Source organism: Acartia tonsa, chromosome 8 (genome assembly GCF_053477335.1).
Source record: "Acartia tonsa isolate MP-2025a chromosome 8, ASM5347733v1, whole genome shotgun sequence".
Lineage (NCBI taxonomy): Eukaryota > Metazoa > Arthropoda > Copepoda > Calanoida > Acartiidae > Acartia > Acartia tonsa.
In genome coordinates, this window is record NC_137267.1 from 45,300,347 (window position 1) to 45,326,249 (window position 25,903).

The window sequence follows — 25,903 nt, forward strand, 5'->3', positions numbered from 1 at the left end:
ACATATGGATATCAATGAATACATATTGATCAAAAAACATAAACATTTTCTACTTTTTGTGCTGTGTGAATTAGGACATTATATTAAAAAACAAATGTCAATTTTACATAAACAATAGCTTTATGAAAAATTACAATTAAAAATTTATGATTTAATTTTTTTTAGGACATCCTGAAGCCGAATCTTATGAAATGGATTTAATCAGAACTAAAGAAAAGGTGATTTTTTACTATTATTGAAGAAACATCAAAGATAGGGTTCGGAAGCAAAAGCTGCAGCCACTTAATCAGCCTTGCTGTCAGTCACGAGGCTGCATAAATAAGCCAATTAGGCTCACCGTCAGCCGTGCGGCTTACTCAACCTAACAAGTTAGTTAAGTCACCAAAATTTCAAATCCGCTACCAAAAACCACAGCCTTCTTCAGCCTAGGCCAGTCGCAGCCATTTTGACACAGCGGCCTCAACTGTAGCCGCTGTAATGCTCATTCATTCAGATTAGACAAAACTGAAGTAAAAGCAGCATTTTTATTATGCAAATTATATAAAACTAGCGGCAATGCTCCTAGAGGCACATAGGGGAACTTAAGGTGTGGGGGAAGGTGTAGTCGACCCTCCCCCCCCCCTTTATAAATTTTGTTTTAAATAGAATAAGAAGAAATACAATTTTTTTGTGGGGTCATTTTTTTCTAAGGTGCTATTTCTCTTGCAAGGGTGGAGGTAACCTCCCCTAAAATAGTTATTAACCATCCTCGAGGACCTAAAAGAACTAAATCGGTTCAACGGTTAGCAAGATCTTTCGGTACACAAAGACAGACACACACACACACACACACACACACACACACACACATAGACATCCTGTTACTTTTTAAAAATGATTATAATTTAGGTTGACGCTGGGGCTGACTTCATAATAACCCAACTATTTTTCAAAGCTTCAACTTTCAAGAAATTTGTCGATGATTGTAGAGCTATTGGTAATCATAATAATTAAATATACTTATTAAAACCAGCTTATACCAACAATGAAATTAATTCGGGGAAAAATCACGAAACCTATACGCGTTTTTCAGCTGTCGTTTGGGGGCAACACATCGTAAATTTGACGACCTCTCCATTTGCCCCTATATATTATTTTAGATTTATTTCGCTTATTTTACATACATTTTCAATAAGCAATGAATCTTCAAGTTTAAGTGGAGATTCCTTAATTGGGTCATACTAAAGACGTTAAAATTTGGTACTTGCAGTGTTAAGACATACTTGTTATGGTTCAATGAAGCTCTTAATAGTGCCTATAAAAATGACGTCATACACTGACTAAATTACCAAAGGCAGGACAGTATCCATTTTAATTGGCTAATGGTAGGTCAGTATGATGTCCTTATGTATAGGCACTATAAATAGCTTCTGTTTCAATGCAAGTGTAGGATAATACCTTGGCCTATTAACAGGCACAACTAGTTACAAAAAAAAGACAAGTGGGACGAGTGGTATGCTGCGGTTCGTAGAGTTATGCCTTGATCCAAGACATGCAGATGCTGCCATAAAAGTTTTTAATAGTGCCGATAAAATATTACGTTATTCTGGCCTACCATTGGTTAATTAAAATCTATCCTGACCTGCCATTGGTAATTTAGTATGTGTATTGGCCTATCATTGGTTATTTGTATTATATACGTCATTTTTTATAGGCACTATAACGAGCTTCACTGCCATTTATAAATCTCTGTCAAAACTCCTTGTATAATTATAAAATATTTAAGGTATAACGTGTCCAATTATTCCTGGTATAATGCCAGTGCAGTCCTATGACTCCCTGAGGTAAACACCTTTTCTCAATTCTGTCATCCATTTTGGTGATGATAGACCAGGGCATTTTTACTTAGGATAAGCAAATTAAAAAGATTTGGGTATAGTCTCTTTCGTGGCCATTCGTCGCATTTTCACAATAGCTTTTGATAGGTTATTCTATGTTAGATTAGGTTAAGTTAGGTTAGGTGATTACCCCGCAGGGTTAAAGCCCCCCTGCAGGTCTAAAAATAGGGGAAAAATTATTATGATTAAACGACTAAACGCCCCTTAAGTGGCGTTGCCACGAAAGGGACCATACCCAAAGATTTTCCTTATTGTACAAGGAATCTCCTAAATCAACAATGTATTTTTGCCTTATTTTTATGTACATAGAATTGTGTTGAATTAACTTAAATTGCTTATCTTAGGTAAAATGCCCTGAAAAAATTATATCCTTTTCCCTCAAAAGTATTTTTTTAGATCTGAAATTTACTTTCATTGATCTTATTGGTTTTTTTTTTAGTTTGAACAATTTTTCTTGCTCAAGCTATATTTATATTTATTAAAATAGAAATATTACAGAATTTGTTGGTGTGCTATGACTCTCGCAGAATAAATCACATTTTGAAAACTATAAATTATTACCCTAGCACAATTTGAACCCCAAACCTTTCCTAAGCTCACATATTGAACTTTCTCCCAGGAAGGGATGGGACATTGGAATAAATTATACTGGTTCCCAAAGTTTTATAAACACATTCTCCTCTTCTTTCAAAAGTTTCTTAAGTTATGCGCCAATGGACGATAAATATGACAAACAAATTACTTATTCTGTTGATTTAAACCATCATTAAAATGTTTGAACCTCAATCTAAGATTTAATATATTTATTTGTCAAAGAATGGAGGATCATATTTATAAAAATCTTTGGGGACCATTATAATATACAGCCTAATTCAAACTCTCTCCTTTTTTGACATATGTGGAAGTCATAGCACACCAACGAAACATGAAGCACAATTAAAATAAATTTTTTAAAAACTCATTTTTAGACACATTGTTAAGCTTTCAAAATTGAGCGTTCCCGAGGAAATGAAGGAAATTATTGAACCGTTAAAGGTAAAAATAGATATTTATCGCATCGCATTATAGACAGCTTTCCATGTATATCAAATTAAAAAATTTTTAAATTTAAACCAGTTTTGTTAGCAACGAGGGACCAAAGGCTCTGGCTACCAAAACTGCAATTGATTTTATGATTTTTATTCTAATATTCTAATTGTCATGTAAAAATTTTGAAGAAATCAATATTTTCCAAGCTAAACAGCATTCATTTAAATTATTAGTTTTGAAAATAATTGCTAAGATAAAGCCAGCTTTAAAATGAAAATGTCATATTCAGTGATTTATTGACAATACCTACTTGTTTTACTGTTTTTATTAGTTTTGTTTGGCTACTAATGTTAACTAATTGCCCATATTTACATTGATAAGCAAGAAAACAATTCACAAAAGAAAATAATATTGATTTTCAGGACAATGATGACGCTATTAGAAATTATGGAATTCATCTTGCTACAAACATGATCAGGTATAAACAGATAAAACTGTAGAGAATTTTTACAAATTTCAAGAAATGACAAAAGGCATTTATTTCATCCATCGAAAATCTTTAAATGTGTAGCCGTTGCCGTAGCCGTAGCCAGAGGTACAGCCACTAACCTAATACTGATCTTTAAATCAAATTGGCTACGCGTGGACACGGCTAAATGCAATCTTTAAATCACAGCCACTTTTTAAATTTTCAGTAAAAATATGAAGAAAAAAATAATAATAATAATACGTAAAAACTTCAAACATTTAAAAATCCATGTTTATTGGTAGTACTGGCAGTGGCTACGGCTACGACTACGGCCACGGCGACGGCTACGGAAACTGCTACACATTTAAAGATCCAGCTCATTAGAAAATTTTTAAAAGTAGATTCCACATTTCCTACTCAACCTTCCCCCTCCCAGTCCATCTTACCTAACCTATTATGTTAATTTAGTGAAAGATTACTCTATCTTTTTATCCGACACAGACAAACAGACATTCTTCCACCTTGTTTATAACTATATGTTTTACTTCAGGGACCTATTCCAGAGTGGCTACGCTCCCGGCATTCATTTCTACACTCTCAACAGAGAGATGGCTACTACAGAAAGACAGACAGACATCCTAAACCTTGTTTATAACTATTGTTTTACTTCAGGGACCTATTCCAGAGTGGCTACGCTCCTGGCATTCATTTCTACACTCTCAACAGAGAGGTGGCTGCTACAGACAGACAGACATACTTCCACCTTGTTTATAACTATTGTTTTACTTTAGGGACCTATTCCAGAGTGGCTACGCGCCTGGCATTCATTTCTACACTCTCAACAGAGAGGTGGCCACTACAGCTATTCTTAAACAAGTTGGCCTCTGGAAAAATGAAATGAAAGTAAGGCTTTCTTTGTGATTTCCCCTCAAAATTTTGTTTATTTTTGGGAGGATAAAGTTTTTTTATTCGTTGGCTCAACTTCTGTGGGGACTATTATTGGGTTTTTGATAGGTTGGTTCATTAAGTTGAATGTCAAAATGTTTAAACCACTGATTGTAATCTACAGAAGGGTTAATTTGGTTGTCATCATTGGTGATGTACATTTTATACTTACAAGAAGCTCTTGGTTTTGACTGACACAAAAACAAAGAAAAATAATTTTATTAAGATATTTTTTTCCATTCTGACTTATATGTTATCTAATATCTAAAATTTTTTAATAATGTATTTGCATTCTATAATCTATTATTTATTTGCAAATTGTTAAGAAACCTTTACCCTGGAGGCTATCAGCTGACCCTAACAGAACTGAGGAGGAAATCCGACCAATCTTTTGGACCAACAGATCAAAATCTTATGTCTACAGGTGGGTTCTATTTTTGTATTCTAACAAGCATGACAACACCCATAAGAGCAAAGCAATGAAATAGGGAATTTCAAGCGAACAATAACTATTGTAGGGTGTCAGAACTTAATAATCAGAACATTAATTTGTAAGTCTTAACAAAATTGAAAATATATTTGATGTAAAATTGTGTTAATACCGTATATTGAATAAGGACATACTTTTATTATTAGGATATAATTATATAAAATGATTAGAGATTATAAGTGCAATCATGTTGATATACTAATAACAACGTTTTTTACATAATACAGTAAATTGTAATATAGTAAATCCTGTTTATTAATTTTTTAAATACACTGAAAATATTACTCACTAGCGGCTACACCCTTATAAGCTTCTAGGGGCACTAGTACAAAGTAGGAGAGCAGTAGCGGTTTGCGAGATCTTTCAGTATACATAAAGACACACAATCAGTTACTTTTAAACATGGATAGAATATCAAATAATAAAGAGTTTTATAATTCTTTTTAGAACTCGCCATTGGGATGAGTTCCCCAATGGAAGATGGGGTACTTCAGATTCTCCCGCCTTTGGTGAACTTAAGGTAAATGATGAGTATATAAATGATAAAATTAAAAAAACAAGAACAATACAATCCACAAGTAGACAGGGACGTCCAAGCTTTTTTATTTGAGATGGGTTAAATGAGATGTTTTAAAGGTTTAAGGGGGGGTACTTTTTAAAGTTTTGAGTGGGGAAAATTAATGAGTTTCAAAGTTTTAGAAGGTTAACAAGTAGATATTTGAATTTACTGTTTTCTTCTTGAATAATTTTAACATTCTTTTACAGAAATGCTTGCTAAAGACTTTTAGAATAAAAAATTACAAAAATCCTATTTTTTTCCTTTTTTTTTCTTTTCTCATTCTCTTTATTTTTCCTTACTTTATCTAAATAATAAATATAATTAAAACAAACCAAAATGATTATATGTTTAGGATTATTATCTATTCTACCTTGCCAGCCAATCCCCCAAAAATGAGCTCCTAGAGATGTGGGGCAAAGACCTGAAGTCAGAGGAGGTAGGTTAATTCTATCAGCGAAGCGTCTCTCTAATTCACTTTGTCTGTCTGTCTGATAGTCCGTAGGAAAATGTGATTTTCTCAGACATTTAAGATAGAAAGTAAGATATATAAGTTGGAAAGAATTTTAATGTTAGAGGGAGATTTGAAATCTGCATCAAATTTTAAGGATTTTTTTTTATAAAATTCGTTTTTTGTATAATTCTTTATCTAAAAGCGGAAATACAATTTAAGTAAATTAATTTTGACATCTGTGATTGGTGGATTGAAAATTATCTGCGCTCTGATTGGAGAAGCTTAAGTGTCGCACACCATTCAACCAATTAAAGCACAGGTAGTTTCCAATTCACCTATCCTATTGGTCAAAATTTATGAACTTAAATTGTATTTCCGCTTTTAGATAAAGAATTATACAAAAAACGAATTTTATAAAAAAAATCCTTAAAATTTGATGTAGATTTCAAATCTCCCTTTAACATTAAAATTCCTTCCAACTTATATATCCTAATAGACAGCTAATGTATTTTTTAACTAACTGATTTTAAACATTTTACACGTCCTATTCATGGATGTAGAATCTATATGGATATTATGACAGGGGAAAAATTATCATCAATTTTGGTTGCTAACATAGACAATGACATCTCTTATTTGGCAGGAAGGAGGGGATAGTATCGGGTAAATGAGAGGGTGGAGGGATGGGGAGGTTTAACCAAGTGCAAATTTATCAGAGAACATGATAATTAGATGTAAGATCCAAGTAATTATAAATCAATTTTGGTAAAACAACCAATTGGCGACTTCATATCAGTTTGACATTAGCAAAACATTTGTTATTAAACTTGCTCTGTTTTATTTACACAAATACTGGCATTCCAAATAACCAGTGCCAAATGCATTATTTGTATGTTTAAAATAAATAAAATATTTTGATGCATTTTATCAAATTTACTTGGTACTTTTGGGAAGCGAAGCATTGCATGGCTGTTCGTTAGAACGTTATGCAAACTTAAATTGTTAAAATAAATGCAATATATTTTTTTTCTTAACAATAACGTTCATGGTGAGTTTTGATGCCCCCACCCCACCTCCTTATTTTTTAGATAAATTGTAAATATGAGGGGGAGGGGGGGGGGGAGTAGTAACCCAGTAGTTAATATAACCTCACCTTAACTGACCTAAAGTAAAGAAATGAACTACATTTCCCCCTTTATTTCTAGGGGGGGGGGGGGGGGGGGGGTTATCAGTGCTCAACGGGGCACTCAAGGGCATGACCAATACCATGCTCCTAGGATATTTTAAAGCTCAAATGGGGAGTAACAATGAGAATTTAGAAGAAGTCATGGCCAGATTTGGCCAAGGCTTTAGTAATGGCAAGGAAAATGACTTGTAAATTTCTTATGTACTAAAACAAACTCGAATGCTTTGCTGCAAATGAACGAAGCTCTTCCTTGTTGTATCTAAATCCTGAACAAATATGAAATCAATATATTTGTAGTTACAAAATTAAACTCTAAGTGCGTTTACAATTATTTGCGAACCCAATTTTATGCAAAAATCATATTAACCCTTATATATCCATTTAGTAGTAAAGCTAATCGATAACTCAATTTGTTCATTTAATCTCTGTGATTTACTCAGCTGCTATTTGCAATAGATGGCAGGATTTTCTTTGTTTATTTCGTTAGTTTTTAATAATGCCATATGATACATTGATTTTTATACAGGAGATGTGCTTTACACAGCTACTACTAAAGTTTGATGATTATTTTTTTTGCGAAAATTATTTTGATACTTAGAAATTTACATATTTTGCCCTTTTGTTTGTCAATTCGGCTGTAGGAATAATAATTGTTTCAACTTTATGTTTTTTTTCTGAAAAATAAAGAAATAGTTATTTATTGCGTCGTATTATAGACAGCTTTCAGCACATAGTAAAATAAAAAAATAAGATTAACACCAGTTTTGTTAGACCCGAGGAGCCGAAGGCCTGGACTAACTTTTATTTTGATATTTGTGAAATATTGTCTGTAATATGATACTAAACATGATTTTTCAGTATGGGTGAGAACCGGTTCTAATCCAGTGGATATTAATTGGTTTCGAAGCCATACTGCATGACACCTTGTTAACGGAATTTCTACAAAATGAACATCCCCTTTAAATTGCAAAAATAAAATTTTAAAATTTTAAATTTACGAAGCGGATTTTAAATATCATGTTGTTTTAAATATAAATTTAGCAAACGTATGTACTTAAATTAATATAGTAAAATGTGCGTTTGTGTGTTATTGAAGAAAACGCCTGAAAAATAAGTAAAAAAACTGAGAATAATTTAGGCTTTTTTATTTAGTTCGACCCCCCCCCCCCCACCCCAGTTCAAAGTATTCAATTATTTTAACATTAGTTTGGCTTATTAATTAGGTTGTCTTAACTCCCCCCCCCCTCTCCTCCACCAAAAAAATTATTTTCAAAGTATCTATACATGATTTATAAAAGAAAATGCTAAGGTGTTCAATTATTTAAATATTCAAACATCATTTAGGTTTATTAATAAGGTTGTCATGCAGACCGCCCCCCCTCCCCCCACTCCCAACCAAAATAAATTACAAATATACAAATTTCGGGTATAGTCCCTTTGGTGGCAACGCCGTCGTATTTTCAAAGTAGCTTTTCTCTTATTTTTAGCCCCTGCGGGCCAATCACCTAACCCAACTTAACCAACCTAACCTATAAAACCTATAAAAGCTACTAAGAAAATACGGCTAAACGCCCCTTAAGAGGCGTTGTAACGAATGGGGCAATACCCCAAATTTTATTTGGGTTCTTCCCCCCTCCCCATAATTTAAAATATTGGGGAGTTGAATTATATACATATTAATTTAGAATATAAAATTTAGGATGTATTGGGGGTGTTCACGAGGTACATTACTGGAGAATTGAACGAGGGAGATGTAAAAATCTAAAATTTAGGATGTATGGGGGGTGTTCACGAGGTACATTACTGGAGAATTGAACGAGGGAGGTGTAAAAATATGAAATTTAGGATGTATGGGGGGTGTTCACGAGGTACATCACTGGAGAATTGAACGAGGGAGGTGTAAAATATAATATTTAGGATGTATGGGGGGTGTTCACGAGGTACATTACTGGAGAATTGAACGAGGGAGGTGTAAAAATATAATATTTAGGATGTATGGGGGGTGTTCACGAGGTACATCACTGGAGAATTGAACGAGGGAGGTGTAAAATATAATATTTAGGATGTATGGGGGGTGTTCACGAGGTACATCACTGGAGAATTGAACGAGGGAGGTGTAAAAATATAATATTTAGGATGTATGGGGGGTGTTCACGAGGTACATCACTGGAGAATTGAACGAGGGAGGTGTAAAATATAATATTTAGGATGTATGGGGGGTGTTCACGAGGTACATCACTGGAGAATTGAACGAGGGAGGTGTAAAAATATAATATTTAGGATGTATGGGGGGTGTTCACGAGGTACATCACTGGAGAATTGAACGAGGGAGGTGTTAAAATTTAGGATGTATGGGGGGTGTTCACGAGGTACATTACTGGAGAATTGAACGAGGGAGGTGTAAAAATTTAGGATGTATGGGGGGTGTTCATGAGGTACATTACTGGAGAATTGATCTAGGGAGGTGTAAAAATTTAGGATGTATGGGGGGTGTTCACGAGGTACATTACTGGAGAATTGAACGAGGGAGATGTAAAAATATAATATTTAGGATGTATGGGGGGTGTTAACGAGGTACATCACTGGAGAATTGAACGAGGGAGGTATAAAAATCTAAAATTTAGGATGTATGGGGGGTGTTCACGAGGTACATTACTGGAGAATTGAACGAGGGAGGTTTAAAAATATATAATTTAGGATGTATGGGGGGTGTTCACGAGGTACATCACTGGAGAATTGAACGAGGGAGGTGTAAAAATCCGCAGAACCCCCTGGAATGATGATGAATTGAGTGGGGAAACTGCTCTTATCAAAGATCAACTCGCAAAGGTAAAAACAATTTAATACCCCAATGACAACCAACACTTTGATTGCATGAACTTTGTCTTTACTTCTCATGGTTTCTTTTTTTGTAATCAAGGATGTATATAGAGGGTGGGTAAAGGGGTTTATTAACCCTCCCACCATCAAAATAGTCATGTTTATTTCATCCCTTGGGTAAGGCTTTGGGTCATCTTAAATTACGCCCATCTCAGGATATTAAAAATTTTGGGTATAGTCCCTTTCGTAGCAACGCACTTTAAGAGGGGATTCTTCGTAATTACACAGTAGCTTTTCTCTTATTTCTAGCCCCTGCGGGGGGCCAATTGCTTAACCTGTGGGGCAATCACCTAACCCAATATAACCTAACCTAACCTCTAATAAGCCATTTTAAAAATGCAACGAATCGCCCCTTAACTTTCGTTGCCACTAAAGGGACTATTCCCAAACACGTTCTCTCATTTGTTGTCTTAAAAACTTTTGGGGACTTTAATTAAGCCTTGGAACATTTTTAAAAACCTTGATGGGGATATAGTACAAGCAAACAGTGTCAAAACTTTTCCGCCAATAATTTTAATCTATAAACAGGATAATTAAGGGTGTGTACATCAATTTATCGGCCATTTTCTAATCTCTTTTAAGATCACTTAAAGTAGTTAATCTCAGGGAACTAAAGGGATAAGACAATGACCGATAAATAACATTACCCCTTTTACCCCTTCTGTAGATTAAAATCAATGGTTGCAACGTTTGAACACTCAACTTAATGAATCAACCAATCAAAATTCATTGAAATCCCCAAAATTGTTTATCCAACGAATAAGAAAACGTTATTACAAAACTTTGGGGACTAGTGTATGTAATAAACACCCCATTGTCCCAACTCTCTCTGAGTTAAACTGCACTTTTTAATCAGGTGAACCAGCAAGGTATTTTGACCATCAACTCTCAGCCCAGTGCCAACTGTGTTCCAAGTTCTGATCCAGTATTAGGTACAATTATAGATTTTTACTATTCTTATATACATACATCATATATTATACACTTTATATACACTAATAAGATTTCGCGACATTGGTTCATATGATAGCATCCATGGGGACTCAAAAAACTTAGAGACGCCTGTTTTTTTGTGTTCACCCCCTGGCAAAACCCTGTTAAGACAACTAAAAAACATTGGTAATGAAGGGGTTCAATTCCATTTTGTCGGATATAATAATTTTGTCTGATAAAAAAATATAATAAAAACTTTTGTCAGGTTGGGGAGGATCCAACGGTTACATCTTCCAGAAAGCATACCTGGAATTCTTCACCTGTGAAGAAAATGTTCTGGCAATCCTCCAGATCCTGGGCAGGTTCCCCGGTGTCAACTTCCAGGTTGGATTTCTTATAACTTAATATCTAATGTATAATTATGATAATGAAATTTTGATTAATCAAATATCTTATTTTTAAACTTTTTTAGTTTCATTTAAATTTTTAATAAAAACTTGGTTAGTCTGTCTCCGAAGATTTTCTATGAGAAAAGGGATGAGAGTAGTTTTGTATTTGTTTGTTTATTAGGTTTGGTTATTCTGGGTTTTGGATAGCCTCGCAAGGTAAGGGCTCTTAAAAGGCCCTTAGGGTTAGGGAAATTCCCCACACAATTGTTTCCCATCTATTTCATAAATAAGAGGGGGGTGCTTCAATGCTCTCGGGAAACTTTGGGATAAATCACTGGAAACAATTTTGATTAAAAATGTATTAAAGGTTGTGAACAAGAGTGGAAGCGTGAATGTTACAAATATAAAGGGAAAGAAACCAGTGGCGGTCACATGGGGCGTTTTTCCAGGTAAAAAATATAAGAAATATATATTTAATAACAATTTTGTATATGAATATAGAACTTACTTTTAAAAATTGCATGGATGATAAGATAATGGCCAATAAATTGATGTACATCCCTAATATTTTTTTTACACAAAATTACCCCTTTTGTAGATTACGATTAGTGGTTGAAACACTCATCTTAATGAACTAACCAATCTAAATTCAAATTCCTCAAAGTTGTTAAGACATCGAATAAGAAAACGTTGGGGACTAGTAAAATAAACAATTCAATGTCCTCTCCCTCCCTACATAATAGGCAATAGCTAATCTTTTAATAAACAGATATCCATTAGTGTATCCAACCTTATAGGAACTATTCTAATACACATTGATCATTTATTGTACTTAATTTTACAACTTATTTTATTAGGTATTCTCCATAAGCAAATAATTTATTTGTGTATCTAACTTTGTTAAGTAAATTAACTTTCCCAAAACGCAGTAATTTGTTCGGTTACCTAACTGTTTAATCGACTATAGATGCTTTTAATTACGCAATACTTAGTTTATTAATATAACTTTAAATGTTTAATTATATTTACTCTACTAATACAGATTAATCCGCTCGTAAACCTACCTCTTTTTCCCAATACTAAATAATATTATATAATGTATCTAACTATATATAATTACTCTCCTAATACAGTGCAATCCGTTCGCTTACCTAACCCTTTTCTTATTGCCTCTAGGTGCAGAGATAAAGCAGCCAACAGTTGTGGATCCTATAGCTTTCGACCACTGGAAAACCGAAGCTTTCGGCCTGTGGACGGCCCAATGGGCGGCTCTCTATGAGGCCGATTCACAATCAAGGAATAATATCAATACTGCTTTTAGACTAGCAAAGTTATTCAATAATTAAGGCATGTCCGTAAGAACGTCCGTCATTTACTTTAAATGACTCTAACTTCGTTGTTCCTTATAAATTTACAAAATTCTAACATAATTTGCTGGATTTAGATTATCCATTTAACCAATTGACATACATAGTGGTCATTTTTACATCTATATCCTTAGAGGCAAATTAAAGATGTGTGTAAGTGGTCGACGAATCATTTAATTATTAGTCCAAAAAGAAAAAGGCATAGAAAAATAGATAAAAATAAACTCTCCGTGGCCTTTTAGCAGCTTAAATGACCAAGATTGCCTTATCGGCCCAGCGGTTAGCGAGATCTTAATTACTAAAATACAAACAGACAGACATCCTGACTCCTTTAACTGCCTCCTTACATTTTTTCAAAATATTTTTTTTATTTACCTTGATAAAGCTAGCTATTAAATATTGATGTTTCAAAATGTTTAGAAAAATAATTACTGACATCTCTGAGAACTATTATCTGGTCAATCTCATTGACAATGATTTCCCACAGGTAAAGATTTAATTAGCTCACCATTAAGACCATTTGGCATTTTTAGAGACCAATAATGGATCTTACACCAGATTTTCATGTTCTCTAATAAAATGAAACTTGCAGCGGGCTAAAATAAAGATTCCTCCCTTCCATCACTTTGAACTCATCCCCTCCTACTGGATGAACGAACTAGCCAATAAAGCAAGATAAATTAACGACAATTTCCCCCTGTCATAATATCCATGTATATTCTACATCTATTGGGCCAACTTGGTTTCTTGATGTAGACAAGGGGGGTGTTTATGGAGAACCAAAAATAAAAGACGCGTGTTTGATTAAAACTTGTTTGCCAGAATCCAGGTCCTTTATCCCTGTAAAAACCATTGTGGCCATTTCAGGGATCTTAATTAATTATTTAACACACAGAAAGAACGGAGACCCTCCCCCCCCCAAAAAAAAAAAATATTTCTGCGGATGTATGATTTACATAGGGCGGGGTGGGAGGGGGGCTTTTACCACCCCTAAAATTGGTATTAGTCCTTTTCCCAAAAAACTTCCGGTTTTACATTTCTAAATAATTTTCAGGGCAACTGTCTGTGGCAAGTACTTGATGAGATGTCCTCCAGACGTAAACTGAACGAGATGACCGACCTCTCGCAGTCACTAGCCGGCTGGGTCCAGGTCCAGAGAAAGAACAGTCTGTATTACTAATTCAAACTACTGTGTTATCAAGTTAAAAGATATAATAGTTATTTCTCGTATCGTATTATAAACGGTTTTCCGCGGATATAGAATGTACAATTATAAGATTAAAACTAGTTTTTTTAGCCCCGTGGTGCCGAAGGCACCGGCTAAAAAAACTAGTTTTAATCTTATGATTGTACATTTCTATATTCGTAGAAAACTGGATATAATACGATGCTAGACATAGTTTTTTCGTATGGATGAGAACCGTTTCCTATCCACCGGATTCGAATGAATACGAGAAAATAACAATGATATCTTTTCTCTTTAAAAGCAATGAATTTCAATTTGTGTTTTCCCTCAATGTGCATATCGAGCATTAACCCTCCCCCCCCCCCTTTATTGTATGTGTTTTTTTATTTTTAACCGATTGGTGGGTTTTTACCCTGCGGGGTGACTATCCATCACCTAATATAACCTAACCTGTCCCAGTCAAAAAACATACAAGCTACCCTCACCCCCTTGTAGTTTTCATTTTATTTCATAATAAGGGGAGTAGGATTCTTTGCTCGACTAGGCACTTTGAGAGAAACCAACTTTTAATACTGAAGATAAAAATTTACAGTAACGTTGTTATAAATTAACCCTTTTTACTTACATCTTTTATATTGTACAATTAGTTCATAAAATTACTCTGAAATATTAAAGTAGTTGGAAGTGTGTCCATTAAAATGTCGTAAACCTGAGTGGTCTACATTTGTAGTGGTTAACAGTAGGTTTTAATTGTTATTTTTGGGTGTGGCCTAAAACTAATACCCAACCCCCTAAAATGGTATTTTGGGAGGTTTTAGATAATAAATGTAAAGGGTTTTAAAACTCCCATCCCTTCTTGGGTTAAAGCCCCTCGAAGCTAGGAGCAAAGCCACTATCTCCTATAAAATAGATTAATAGATAAGCTGCTGTAATTTTTTTAAATTCACTTTAATTCCCTACCATTATATGAAAACAAAGAAAAGGTTACGACCAATTGTAGCAAAGCTGTTTTAAATTATGAGCAAGATATATGAGCATAAATTTAGAAACAGAGAGAAAGAAAACAATGGCTGTTTATTAAGCTGATCCTCAAAGTTTTATAATAACGTCTTCTTATTCGTTGGCTTAAAACCCTGGGGACTATAATCAATTTTTAGTTCAGTGTTCAATCGTTTAAACCACTAGTTTTTAAATTAACTAGGTATAATTTTGTGTACTCAATTTATCGGCTATAGGAAGAACATACACAAACAAATAAAGAGTAGCTTCACTTCTAATAACATACAAATTAAAGTAGTATAAAAATTTTCTAAAAAATTGTATTAATGTTACCATTAGATTAATATGTAAATACATTCTTGTGATATTAAATTCTTTTTTATAATGTTTCTTAATGTTTGCTTCAGGCATATTTTGAGTTTAATTGAAAAGTTTTTAAAAATAAAATAATGAGTTTTTTTTTGTATTATACATTTTTAAATTTTAACATTTGGAGGACGTAAAACATGTTTCCAGTTGGGCTTCGAAACCGATTTATATCCGCTGGATTAGATCCGGCTCTCAGTCATACTGAAAAAATAATGTATAGCATTTATTACAGACAGTTTTCCACAAATATTGAAATAAAAATCATAAAATCCAGTTGTGTTAGCCCAGGCATTTTAATATTCGCGGAAAGTTGACTATAATACGATGCTATAAATCAATCTTAATGTAAAATTAAAACTTTTTTGTAATTAAAGGTTTATGACAATTAGTATTTTTGTTATTTATATTGTATGTATGACGTTTGTTTTTGAAACATTAATAAATTAAAATAGTTATTCATTTCTGTATTATTTATATCTTATTATTAGTAGCTTACAAATCCTGATTAATTGTTAAAAGCAAAGCTTTTCTATATTTCAAGTTGTTCCGTTGGTAACAAATATCTTTGATTGTTTAACTAAGATTATAAGAACCGACCTTTCCATGAAAAACTTTTTATGATGATTCCTTTAACACTTAGGTACAACAAGAAATGAGACATTGATTTTTTATGACTGTAAACTATTAAAGTTTGTAAGTTTAGACTTTTTAAAAGCGAAGCTTTTCTATAATTAGGGTCGGTCCGTCCGTCCGTCCGTCCGAGATAGTTAGCTTTTATTCGTTAATTTAGGCATGTTAAAATTGTCCTATCGATTTCAAACTTTGCATGGTGATTCCTGTAGTAGTTAGGTACGACTTAGAAAGCGTAGCAACTCTATAATCGTTAACAGAATGTCCGTACGTCCATTTTAAACATGTTTGTTTTTGTACTTTTTTAATAACAATTTTTTATGTGATAAAATCATCCGATGGATCTGATTTTTTATTACTGATTTCTATTACAATAAGGTACAATATTATGAGCGAAGCATCTCTATAATCAAGTATTAAAAATGCCAGTATGTCCTTAAACAGAATTCTGTATTTAAGAAGTTTTGCAACAAATTTACGTATAATTTTGTCAAACCTTTTATTTTCATATTTTGTATATTCAGTTCCTATACTCAACAAAAGTTAATGTTCGTCTGTCATATCGTTTCAGAGCTTCGCTTTTATGGATGTTGTCATCCTTGTTTAATATTAGTTTTGTTTTAAGAATATAATCATTGCTCTATATTAGCTGATATCCGTCAGGGTTGGAGGTGTCATAAGACTGTAAAATACGCTGGTACCCAAAGTTTTTTAACCATTTCATTCATCAAAATCTTTGGGTATGAATTAACGGATCATGGAAAGAAAACAAAGTCATTCCTAAATTAGGACAGAAGTCACCTTCCTAGGAAGGACATAAGTAGCCTTCCTTAAGTGAGAATTTCTTAGATGAAGGGCATAACATGCCTCCCTTAACAAAGATTTTGCAAGATTGAGGACATAAGTAGTTTCCCTTCACCTCACAAAACCTAGCTTTTTGATCCTTCACATAGCTAATTCTTGCAAAACATAGCTAATTCTTGCAAAACATAGCAAATTCTTACAAAACATAGCAAATTCTTGCAAAACATAGCAAATTCTTGCAAAACATAGCAAAATATTGGAAAACTTAGCTTTTCTGTCCTTCACATAGCTAATTCTTGCAAAACATAGCAAATTCTTACAAAACATAGCAAATTCTTGCAAAACATAGCAAATTCTTGCAAAACATAGCAAATTCTTGCAAAACATAGCAAATTCTTGCAAAACATAGCAAATTCTTGGAAAACTTAGCTTTTCTGTCCTTCACATAGCTAATTCTTGCAAAACATAGCAAATTCTTACAAAACATAGCAAATTCTTGCAAAACATAGCAAATTCTTACAAAACATAGCATATTCTTGCAAAACATAGCAAATTCTTGCAAAACATAGCAAATTCTTACAAAACATAGCAAAATCTTCCAAAACATAGCAAATTCTTGCAAAACATAGCAAATTCTTGCAAAACATAGCAAATTCTTGCAAAACATAGCAAATTCTTGGAAAACTTAGCTTTTCTGTCCTTCACATAGCTAATTCTTGCAAAACATAGCTAATTTTTGCAAAACATAGCAAATTCTTACGAAACATAGCAAATTCTTGCAAAACATAGCAAATTCTTACAAAACATGGCAAATTCTTGCAAAACATAGCAAATTCTTACAAAACATAGCAAATTCTTACAAAACATAGCAAATTCTTGCAAAACATAGCAAATTCTTACAAAACATAGCAAATTCTTACAAAACATAGCAAATTCTTGCAAAACATAGCAAATTCTTGCAAAACATAGCAAATTCTTGGAAAACTTAGCTTTTCTGTCCTTCACATAGCAAATTCTTGCAAAACATAGCAAATTCTTACAAAACATAGCAAATTCTTGCAAAACATAGCAAATTCTTGCAATAAGGGTCCCAAACTCAAAAACGAATTTTTAGCGCGATCCGACCACCGGTTCTTGAGATACGGTGACCTGGTGTCCTTGGTACCGATGGTAAGATTTGGGAAATGGTTCGAATCCTTAGTAAATTCGGCTAAGTCCAAAAATTCTTTGACACTTATATTTTCAACCTGGTGTCCTCTCAGTAGGTACGCTTGGTGTCACCTGGGTATTTTTTCTTCAAAAATTTGACTAAGTGTCAAAATATTTTTGGACTTAGCCAAATGTACTAAGGATTTGAACCATTTCCCAAATCTTACTGTTCGTACCAAGGACACCAGGTCACCGTATCTTAAAAACCAGTGGTCGGATCGCGCTGAAAATTCGTTTTTGAGTTTGGGACCCTTATTGCAAGAATTTGCTATGTTTTGCAAGAATTTGCTATGTTTTGTAAGAATTTGCTATGTTTTGCAATAATTTGTTATGTTTTGTAAGAATCTGCTATGTTTTGCAAGAATTAGCTATGTGAAGGACAGAAAAGCTAAGTTTTCCAAGAATTTGCTATGTTTTGTAAGAATTTGCTATGTTTTGCAAGAATTTGCTATGTTTTGCAAGAATTTGCTATGTTTTGTAAGAATTTGCAATGTTTTGCAAGAATTTGCTATGTTTTGTAAGAATTTGCTATGTTTTGTAAGAATTTGCTATGTTTTGCAAGAATTTGCCATGTTTTGTAAGAATTTGCTATGTGAAGGACAGAAAAGCTAAGTTTTCCAAGAATTTGCTATGTTTTGCAAGAATTTGCTATGTTTTGCAAGAATTTGCTATGTTTTGTAAGAATTTGCTATGTTTTGCAAGAATTAGCTATGTTTTGCAAGAATTAGCTATGTGAAGGACAGAAAAGCTAAGTTTTCCAAGAATTTGCTATGTTTTGCAAGAATTTGCTATGTTTTGCAAGAATTTGCTATGTTTTGTAAGAATTTGCTATGTTTTGTAAGAATTTGCTATGTTTTGCAAGAATTTGCTATGTTTTGTAAGAATTTGCTATGTTTTGCAAGAATTAGCTATGTGAAGGACAGAAAAGCTAAGTTTTCCAAGAATTTGCTATGTTTTGCAAGAATTTGCTATGTTTTGCCAGAATTTGCTATGTTTTGCAAGAATTTGCTATGTAAAGGACAGAAAAGCTAAGTTTTCCAAGAATTTGCTATGTTTTGCAAGAATTTGCTATGTTTTGCAAGAATTTGCTATGTTTTGCAAGAATTTGCTATGTTTTGCAAGAATTTGCTATGTTTTGTAAGAATTTGCTATATTTTGCAAGAATTTGCTATGTGAAGGACATAAAAGCTATGTTTTGTGAGGTTTTGCTATGTGAAGGACAGAAAAGCTAAGTTTTCCAAGAATTTGCTATGTTTTGCAAGAATTTGCTATGTTTTGCAAGAATTTGCTATGTTTTGCAAGAATTTGCTATGTTTTGTAAGAATTTGCTATGTTTTGCAAGAATTTGCTATGTTTTGTAAGAATTTGCTATGTTTTGCAAGAATTTGCTATGTTTTGTAGGAATTTGCTATGTTTTGCTATGTGAAGGACAGAAAAGCTAAGTTTTCCAAGAATTTGCTATGTTTTGTAAGAATTTGCTATGTGAAGGACAGAAAAGCTAAGTTTTCCAATAATTTGCTATGTTTTGCAAGATGAAGGACATAAGCAGCCTTCCTAATGTAAGAATTTGTCAGACAAAGGACATAAGTCACCTCCCTTAAGTTAGATTTTGTTAGATGAAGGACATAAGTAGCCTTCATTAGATCAATTTTCAGTGACTTCTGTCCTAATTAGGAATGACTTTGTTTTCTTTCCATGATCCGAATTAACTAATGAATTTTATTTAAGTTCTTTGAAAAACAAATAGTGTCCAAAGTTTTGTTAACAATAATTTTAATCTAAAAAGGAACTTATTTTTGTTTATCAGCATTGGGAATGTATAGAAATTTAACGTTCATTTTCTTACCCCTTAAGATCCCTGGGTTTTACTTTTGTGATAAAACTTAATCAACCCTCTCAAAGTCATAGGTTTTAATGTTTGTGAATACAAGATTATATTCTAAATTTCATTTTTAATGTAATGATTTTTGATACTTTTTCGCCTGGCACTTTTTTGAAAAAAAAAACCATAGGAAGTTTTACCATTTCCAATAAAGATAAATTTTTTTTCTTAAATGATCAAAAAGAAAAAAACAGTTAAATTTTATCAATGTTTTTCATTGAGAAAAACCTTAAACTCAAAAATATTGAGATAAAAAATCCTCAAATGAAAACATTCAATTATGTTAATGATAATGCGAAAAATGTCGCAATTATCATCTTTTACGCATTTACATTAATTTGTGACCGTAAATTTTAAATCATAAAGAATATTTTTTAAAGCATATTTTTTCAAAAATTAGGGTCAATTCGTACGTCCGTTAATTTATTTGTTAATATTATTATGCCATTCTTCTGATTTTAAAAAGCCATAATATGTAAATAACAGTATCCTGTATTTAATCAATTTTGCAAATATATATATACAATTTTTAAACTTTAAACATTTAAACTTATAATGTTCGTTTGTCCTACCGTTGATTTTAGAGCTTCGCTTTTTTACATGTCTTCATCCTCAAAAATCTCAATTCACGAAATATTTTAAAACTATTAAAACTAAAATACAACCTTTAAAAAAGTCTTTAAAAAGTGCAGTTATTAAAATCGAAAAGTATTTTCAAAAATATTGTCAAAAAGATAATGAATTATTTTAGACTATTCTGTATGAGTCATACTCATAGTGGAAGAATGCAGAGAGCTAAAGGGATAAGACTTTGGCTGATAAATTGATGTACCTACCCTGTAATGATACACAAAATGACCCCTTCATTTGATTACATTTAGTGGTTGAAACGTTTGGTGACTCAACTAATGAACCAACCAATCAGAATTTATTAAAGTTCCCAAAGTTGTTCTGCCAGCGAATAAGAAAAAAATATCCCCTCCCTCCCTCGGAAGAATGATATAAAAAATCTGCCTCCCAGAACTACAAAAAACAGACAACCATTAATGTTTATAGAATAGCTTTTCCACCAAATATAAAAATAATGAACAATTACAGAATGTATTTCAAAATGAATATGTTTATGTTCATGTTTTATATTTAAATAATGTTAATAATTACAGCATATTACAGTAAGAGTGATTAAATGGATATATTAAATATTATTACTTGGATGTTGCACCAGATTTTCAGGTACGCAGATAAAGTAATGCTTGCAGCTGGCTAAAATGACAATACCCCCCATCCACCAAATTCCCTTCCCTCCTACTGAATGAGGTCCATATTCGCAAGCTAAATTGTCGACAAATTTTCCCCTGTCAATATATCCATGAATATATTCATTCGTAATTGTTTCTTGTTACATCATCTAGAGCTGAAACATCGTTGCACCCAGGAGGATAACCTGTAGAAATGGATATACTATTACTTGGATGTTATACCGGATTTTCATGTTCTCTAATAAAATGAAACTAGCAGCGAACTAATATAGTGATAACTGAACCACCCCCATTACCCTACCCCCTCCTCTCCTACTGGGTGAACAAACTGACCAATAAATGAGGACAAATTTCCCCTGTCATAATATCCACGTATATTCTATATCCATTCCTGAAGATTCAACTTGTTGGATAATCTCCTTCATGTATTCCTCTTCAGTGGTTGTACTCGCATCAACCTGATTCAAAATAAAAGAAATTAGGACTCTGCAGCCGCTCGTCAGCCGAATATATTTAAGTCTCAGGGAAAACAAACTTTAACAGTTTTAAAATCAGCTGGAAGTCCTAACTTGACCCAAATATGACTGTCCATCCTAACAAAAGTATTTTCAAGCATCCCAACTGGTTTTAATTTGAGGCTTAGTCGCGGCTGACGCACTTCAACCAATAAGCAAATGTCAATGAAACTTTATAGAATTATGCATAATTTGAATCCCTTATTCAATCTCTAAAAGCCGTCTGTTTTAAATAGGGGTCGAGAAAATTAAAATTAAACTAGGAATCGAATTAAACGAAATAAACATGTGGCAAAAATACATCCACTGTAAATTTGCTGGATGTGTAAGTGCCATAGCATCTTCAATCTTAATGAAACTTGGTGAAAATGTGAAGAATATTGACTTATTTAATCCCTCAAAATTTCAGGCGTATATCTCAAAAAGTAGCCGAGAAAACCACGTTTTTCTCAAAACGCTTCAGACGGACGGACGGACAGACAGAAGAACCAATAAGTTGTTTACTAGATGGTATTTGGTAAGCTTTAAAGACTGTCAGACGGACTGATAGAGTGTCAGACAAAGTAAATTATAGAATAGCTTTGCGGATGAAAGATATGCTTTTAATTCCCAGTGAGGGAGAGGGTATAATAACAATCTCTTATTCGCTGTCTTAACAATTTTGGAGGCTTTTATTGAATTTGTTTGGTTTGTTGAGTGCCCAAACGTTTTAACCACTAATTGTAATCTATAGAAGGTACTGTAAGGAACTTTGTGTATCATCATTGTGGATGTACATAAATGTTTTGGCCGTTGTCTTATCGAAGACGAAAAAAGTCGCCTAATGTGACGACATAAAAATGAGGATTATCCATCTCTTTTTTAGGGGTTTTCTTTCCCACTGCTCCTCTCCTCATTCCTCTTTTTTATGATGCCAGAATTTTTTTTGAGCGATTTTCTTCGTCTTTAGATCCCTGTTTAATTCCCTTTTTCTGATAATATTTGATGGAAATTAATCTAAATCCCTAACCTGGTTGAGAGTATCGTTTTGTTCAGGCCCTTCAATGGCTACAGAGACATCATCTTCAATGGCTACAGAGACATCATCTTCAGCTTTTGAATCTGTAGTATTGTCTTCGACCCCAGGTGTCGCATTCTTTAAAGGTTTTGGCTCTGCAGTTACCACACACCTGCATAATAAAGTTACTCAAGAACCATGTTGTCTAAATGGGCTAATATCTAATTGGTTGAAACATCTTGGTACGTAAGGGTATATTTGTTTAATTTCATTCTCATTATGAGTCAGCTATAATTTGTCGCAAATCTTAGGATTAAGCTTTACCTGGGTAAATTAATTCGTGTAAAAATTTCTTTGCTTGCAAAATGTGAATCATATGACAAAACATATAATAAGTTAGATATGAAATTCATTTAATAAAGTTAGCTTCCTAAAAATGATAAATGTCTATTACCTACAGTTGTTGGAGATTTTCAGGGGCTCCAATGATGATAGTAGAAAACAGAGAATTATCTGCTTTATGCGTTTCTTTCTGCTGGCCGACATAGCTTCAAATTAAACCTAAATAATAACAGTTTGTTTACCTTAAATTTAGGATCAAGTCACAAATATAAAGAAATATATTATTATTAGGTTGCTTTAGATGTTGTTCATTCTGAGGGTGGCTGAGAGTTGCCACGAGTTGGATTGTAACAACCGACGGTTGCCTTGGACCACCAAAAATTCATGTATGGGAGAATAAACATCTCTGAAAATTTAGTCCTTATACATTTATGACAACATAAAAGCAGGGCTCTAAAACGGTCGGACAAACAAACATTAACATTTGTATAGTATCAGAACTGAATAATCAGAATAATGTATAAAAGTCAAATCAAAATTGGAAGTAAATTTATTGAAAATGCTTAAATACAGGATAATGTTTAAGGACATACTTACATTTTTAGGACTTCATTGTAGAGATTTATCGCTTTTAACATTGTACATTTTTGTCCGAGGAATCAGTATTCCAATAATCAGATCAATCAGATAATTATATCACATAAAAATTAGTTGTTAAAATGGACATTCTGGTAATGATTATAGAGATGCTCTGCCTTTAAAATCATAACTAACTACCATGCAAAGTTTAAAATCGATATTACAATTCTAACATGCCTAAATTAACGAAAAGCCACCTGTTCCAAATGTACGGACGGACCGACCCTTATTATAGAAAAGCCTCGCTTTAAAAAATGGAGAAAATTTTAAAATCCCTTTTAAATCTTCAAGTAAAAAAAGACCTAAAAGCAATGAAATGGGATATCTGTAAAAAAAAAAGATTGAATACAAATCTATCTATTACTATCTTACAGATCGGGGGGGGGGGGGGTCATATTGACCCCCCCCTCTATTTTTACAATGTCATTTTTTTTGTAGGTAAGATAGAGAGTTGTGACTTTATGACTTTTTAAGTTTAGTAATTATACGTCGGCAAGAGTTGATTTTATTAGGATATCTGGTCTGTGTCGGTCGTGGTGTCCGGTCAAAGTCGGTTGGGTAGCACCGAAATTTTTAAAAAATTCTAAATAAATCTTAATTTCTACATTATGACTTTGTATATAAGGTAGAAACCTAAAATTTGTTTGGTGAATGAGAAAAGTGGTGTCATGACCGTTTGACCGCACCCTGACCGACTTTATGACCGATTTTTGTCCGGCTTTTACTACAGACATATATCATGAATATCGTGGCTTCTATTACAGCTAGAGACCTATAATTTTTTTGGGTAAATCCTTGAGCAATAATTAACAGATAAAAATATTAATTAGCGCCGCCAACCGCCGTTTTACCGCCGTAACCGCCGAAAATGGCGGTTTCCGTTATTTGCCGTTTTTTGGCGATGATCAGAAAAAGTAATTTTTTTGTTATGAAAAATAAAAGTTCGTCCTAAAATTTGGTCATCCTAGCTGCAAAATTGGCCGCTCTACAGCTGTTTTAAAATTTAGCGGCTGGCCGCTAAAAAGCGGCTAAGGAGCGGCCTGATCGCTATGACTAGAAAAAGTAATTTTCTCTAAAAATACACATGAACCACCAGAAAAAAATTTTACGTCTTTATCTGTAACAGAAGCCGAGATAGAGGGGGGGGGGTCAATATGATCCCCCCCCCCCCCGATCTATTAAGGTGGGAATAGGGGCCCGATCTGTAAGGGTTAATTTGTTATGTCCCTTATCTTCAATTTTATTTATTTTTCATTTGTCGTTGTAATATCGATATACATAATTAATAACCTACTGACATCTTAATCAACAAAATGTTTTCTGTTTGTTTGCTTTTTAGTAGCGATGCTACTTTATAATTCCAAATGTCTGTCCGTCAGACACGAAACGTGATTTTCTTGGCTCCTATTCGAGATACAAGGCTGAAATTTTTTGTCAACATTCCCAACAACTTAATTAAGTAAAAAACATGCATGGCGGTTGGACTGCTTTTAAACAGCTTTTGCTTTTTACAACAGATTTTCTCGGCTCCTACAACGGTTAAAACTTCTTGCCAATATTTATCATCATTATAATTTCAGCTAGGGCCTTGCTGTCTCAGTCGCTCAGCTAAAATTTAAATTTAGTCAAACCAAGGCTCACAATTAGGCTAAGGCAAACGCAGTCACTTTTAGGCGAAAACATTTAAGCCACCATAAGCCGCAGCATTAAATTTGAATTTAGCCGCAGTCGAAATCGCTAATATTGACTCAAGAACGTTTAAATTTCAGAATAAATTTGCTGTACTAAAAAAAAGACTTACTAATTCACAACCGTCTGTCTTTTTAGGTGGAATATCAATACAATACTGTGTATAATGTGTATAGTACAGTACTATATCAGGGATTTCCAGATAAGAGGGATGGAACAATAATTCTAAAGTTCATTCTTTTAATTGGCTTAGGCTTTGTGTACTAAACCTTTAAAACGTTGTTTATTTTGGGATATTTACAGCCAACGGTTATTTAGTTCTTTATAATATACTAGCTGCTACGCACCAAGAGACCTGTAGGGGCATATCATGAAATGGGGGCTTGAATTTGACTGACTACCTTCCCTTTTTTATTTTATAGGGGATTAAAATATTTTTGGTGTAGGGGGGGGGGGGGAGAGTTTGCAAAATGGCTATAATCCTTCCTCCTAGGAACTATGAGAAGCTTCACTGTAAAGGAGAACCTTACTACTTTATATACGATGGTAAAATAATTTTCAAATATACATATTTCTTTTATTTTAAATGGCACTTTATCCTCCTTTAAATTTTCTATATAAATTTGTTATCAAGGCAATTAAACTTTGACTCTAAAAAAAAAAAATTTCCATTGCACTATCCCTGAGTATAGAATGATTAATAACCCGCGCTAGCGTTCTTTTTAAAGATAATAGTTATTTTTTAGCATCGTATTATAAACAGCTTTCCGTGGATATAAAATGTGAAATTATAAGATTAAAACCAGTT

At 33.3% G+C, this 25,903-nt stretch overlaps 1 protein-coding gene and 1 long non-coding RNA gene across 7 annotated transcripts in view; one reads left to right on the forward strand and one right to left on the reverse strand.

The window, feature by feature from the left end:
- The window catches only part of LOC145327073 (methylenetetrahydrofolate reductase (NADPH)), a 30,846-nt gene extending 15,258 nt beyond the window's left edge, over nucleotides 1–15,588 (forward strand). For 4 of the 6 annotated variants that reach the window (XM_080170593.1, XM_080170595.1, XM_080170596.1 and 1 more), the window contains 17 exons: nucleotides 166–218; nucleotides 889–976; nucleotides 1,766–1,823; nucleotides 2,846–2,912; nucleotides 3,329–3,384; nucleotides 4,167–4,278; nucleotides 4,647–4,744; nucleotides 5,258–5,330; nucleotides 5,722–5,805; nucleotides 9,704–9,835; nucleotides 10,743–10,818; nucleotides 11,085–11,203; nucleotides 11,576–11,657; nucleotides 12,385–12,503; nucleotides 12,994–13,062; nucleotides 13,630–13,788; nucleotides 14,031–15,588. In XM_080170593.1, the coding sequence (XP_080026719.1) occupies nucleotides 166–218; nucleotides 889–976; nucleotides 1,766–1,823; nucleotides 2,846–2,912; nucleotides 3,329–3,384; nucleotides 4,167–4,278; nucleotides 4,647–4,744; nucleotides 5,258–5,330; nucleotides 5,722–5,805; nucleotides 9,704–9,835; nucleotides 10,743–10,818; nucleotides 11,085–11,203; nucleotides 11,576–11,657; nucleotides 12,385–12,503; nucleotides 12,994–13,062; nucleotides 13,630–13,755 (1,412 nt within the window). In that variant the 3' untranslated portion in view covers nucleotides 13,756–13,788; nucleotides 14,031–15,588. Of the gene's footprint in view, nucleotides 1–165; nucleotides 219–888; nucleotides 977–1,765; nucleotides 1,824–2,845; nucleotides 2,913–3,328; nucleotides 3,385–4,166; nucleotides 4,279–4,646; nucleotides 4,745–5,257; nucleotides 5,331–5,721; nucleotides 5,806–9,630; nucleotides 9,683–9,703; nucleotides 9,836–10,742; nucleotides 10,819–11,084; nucleotides 11,204–11,575; nucleotides 11,658–12,384; nucleotides 12,504–12,993; nucleotides 13,063–13,629; nucleotides 13,789–14,030 lie in introns of all 6 variants that reach the window. The other 2 variants (XR_013882050.1, XM_080170594.1) reach the window with 2 other exon arrangements.
- A 6,831-nt stretch (nucleotides 15,589–22,419) lies between these two features.
- On the reverse strand, nucleotides 22,420–22,980 carry LOC145326640 (uncharacterized). Its single transcript, XR_013881931.1, has 2 exons — nucleotides 22,880–22,980; nucleotides 22,420–22,597 (listed from the first exon to the last, which is right to left on the reverse strand). It is a non-coding gene; the product is annotated as an uncharacterized LOC145326640 (long non-coding RNA).
- Nucleotides 22,981–25,903: the final 2,923 nt, after the last annotated feature.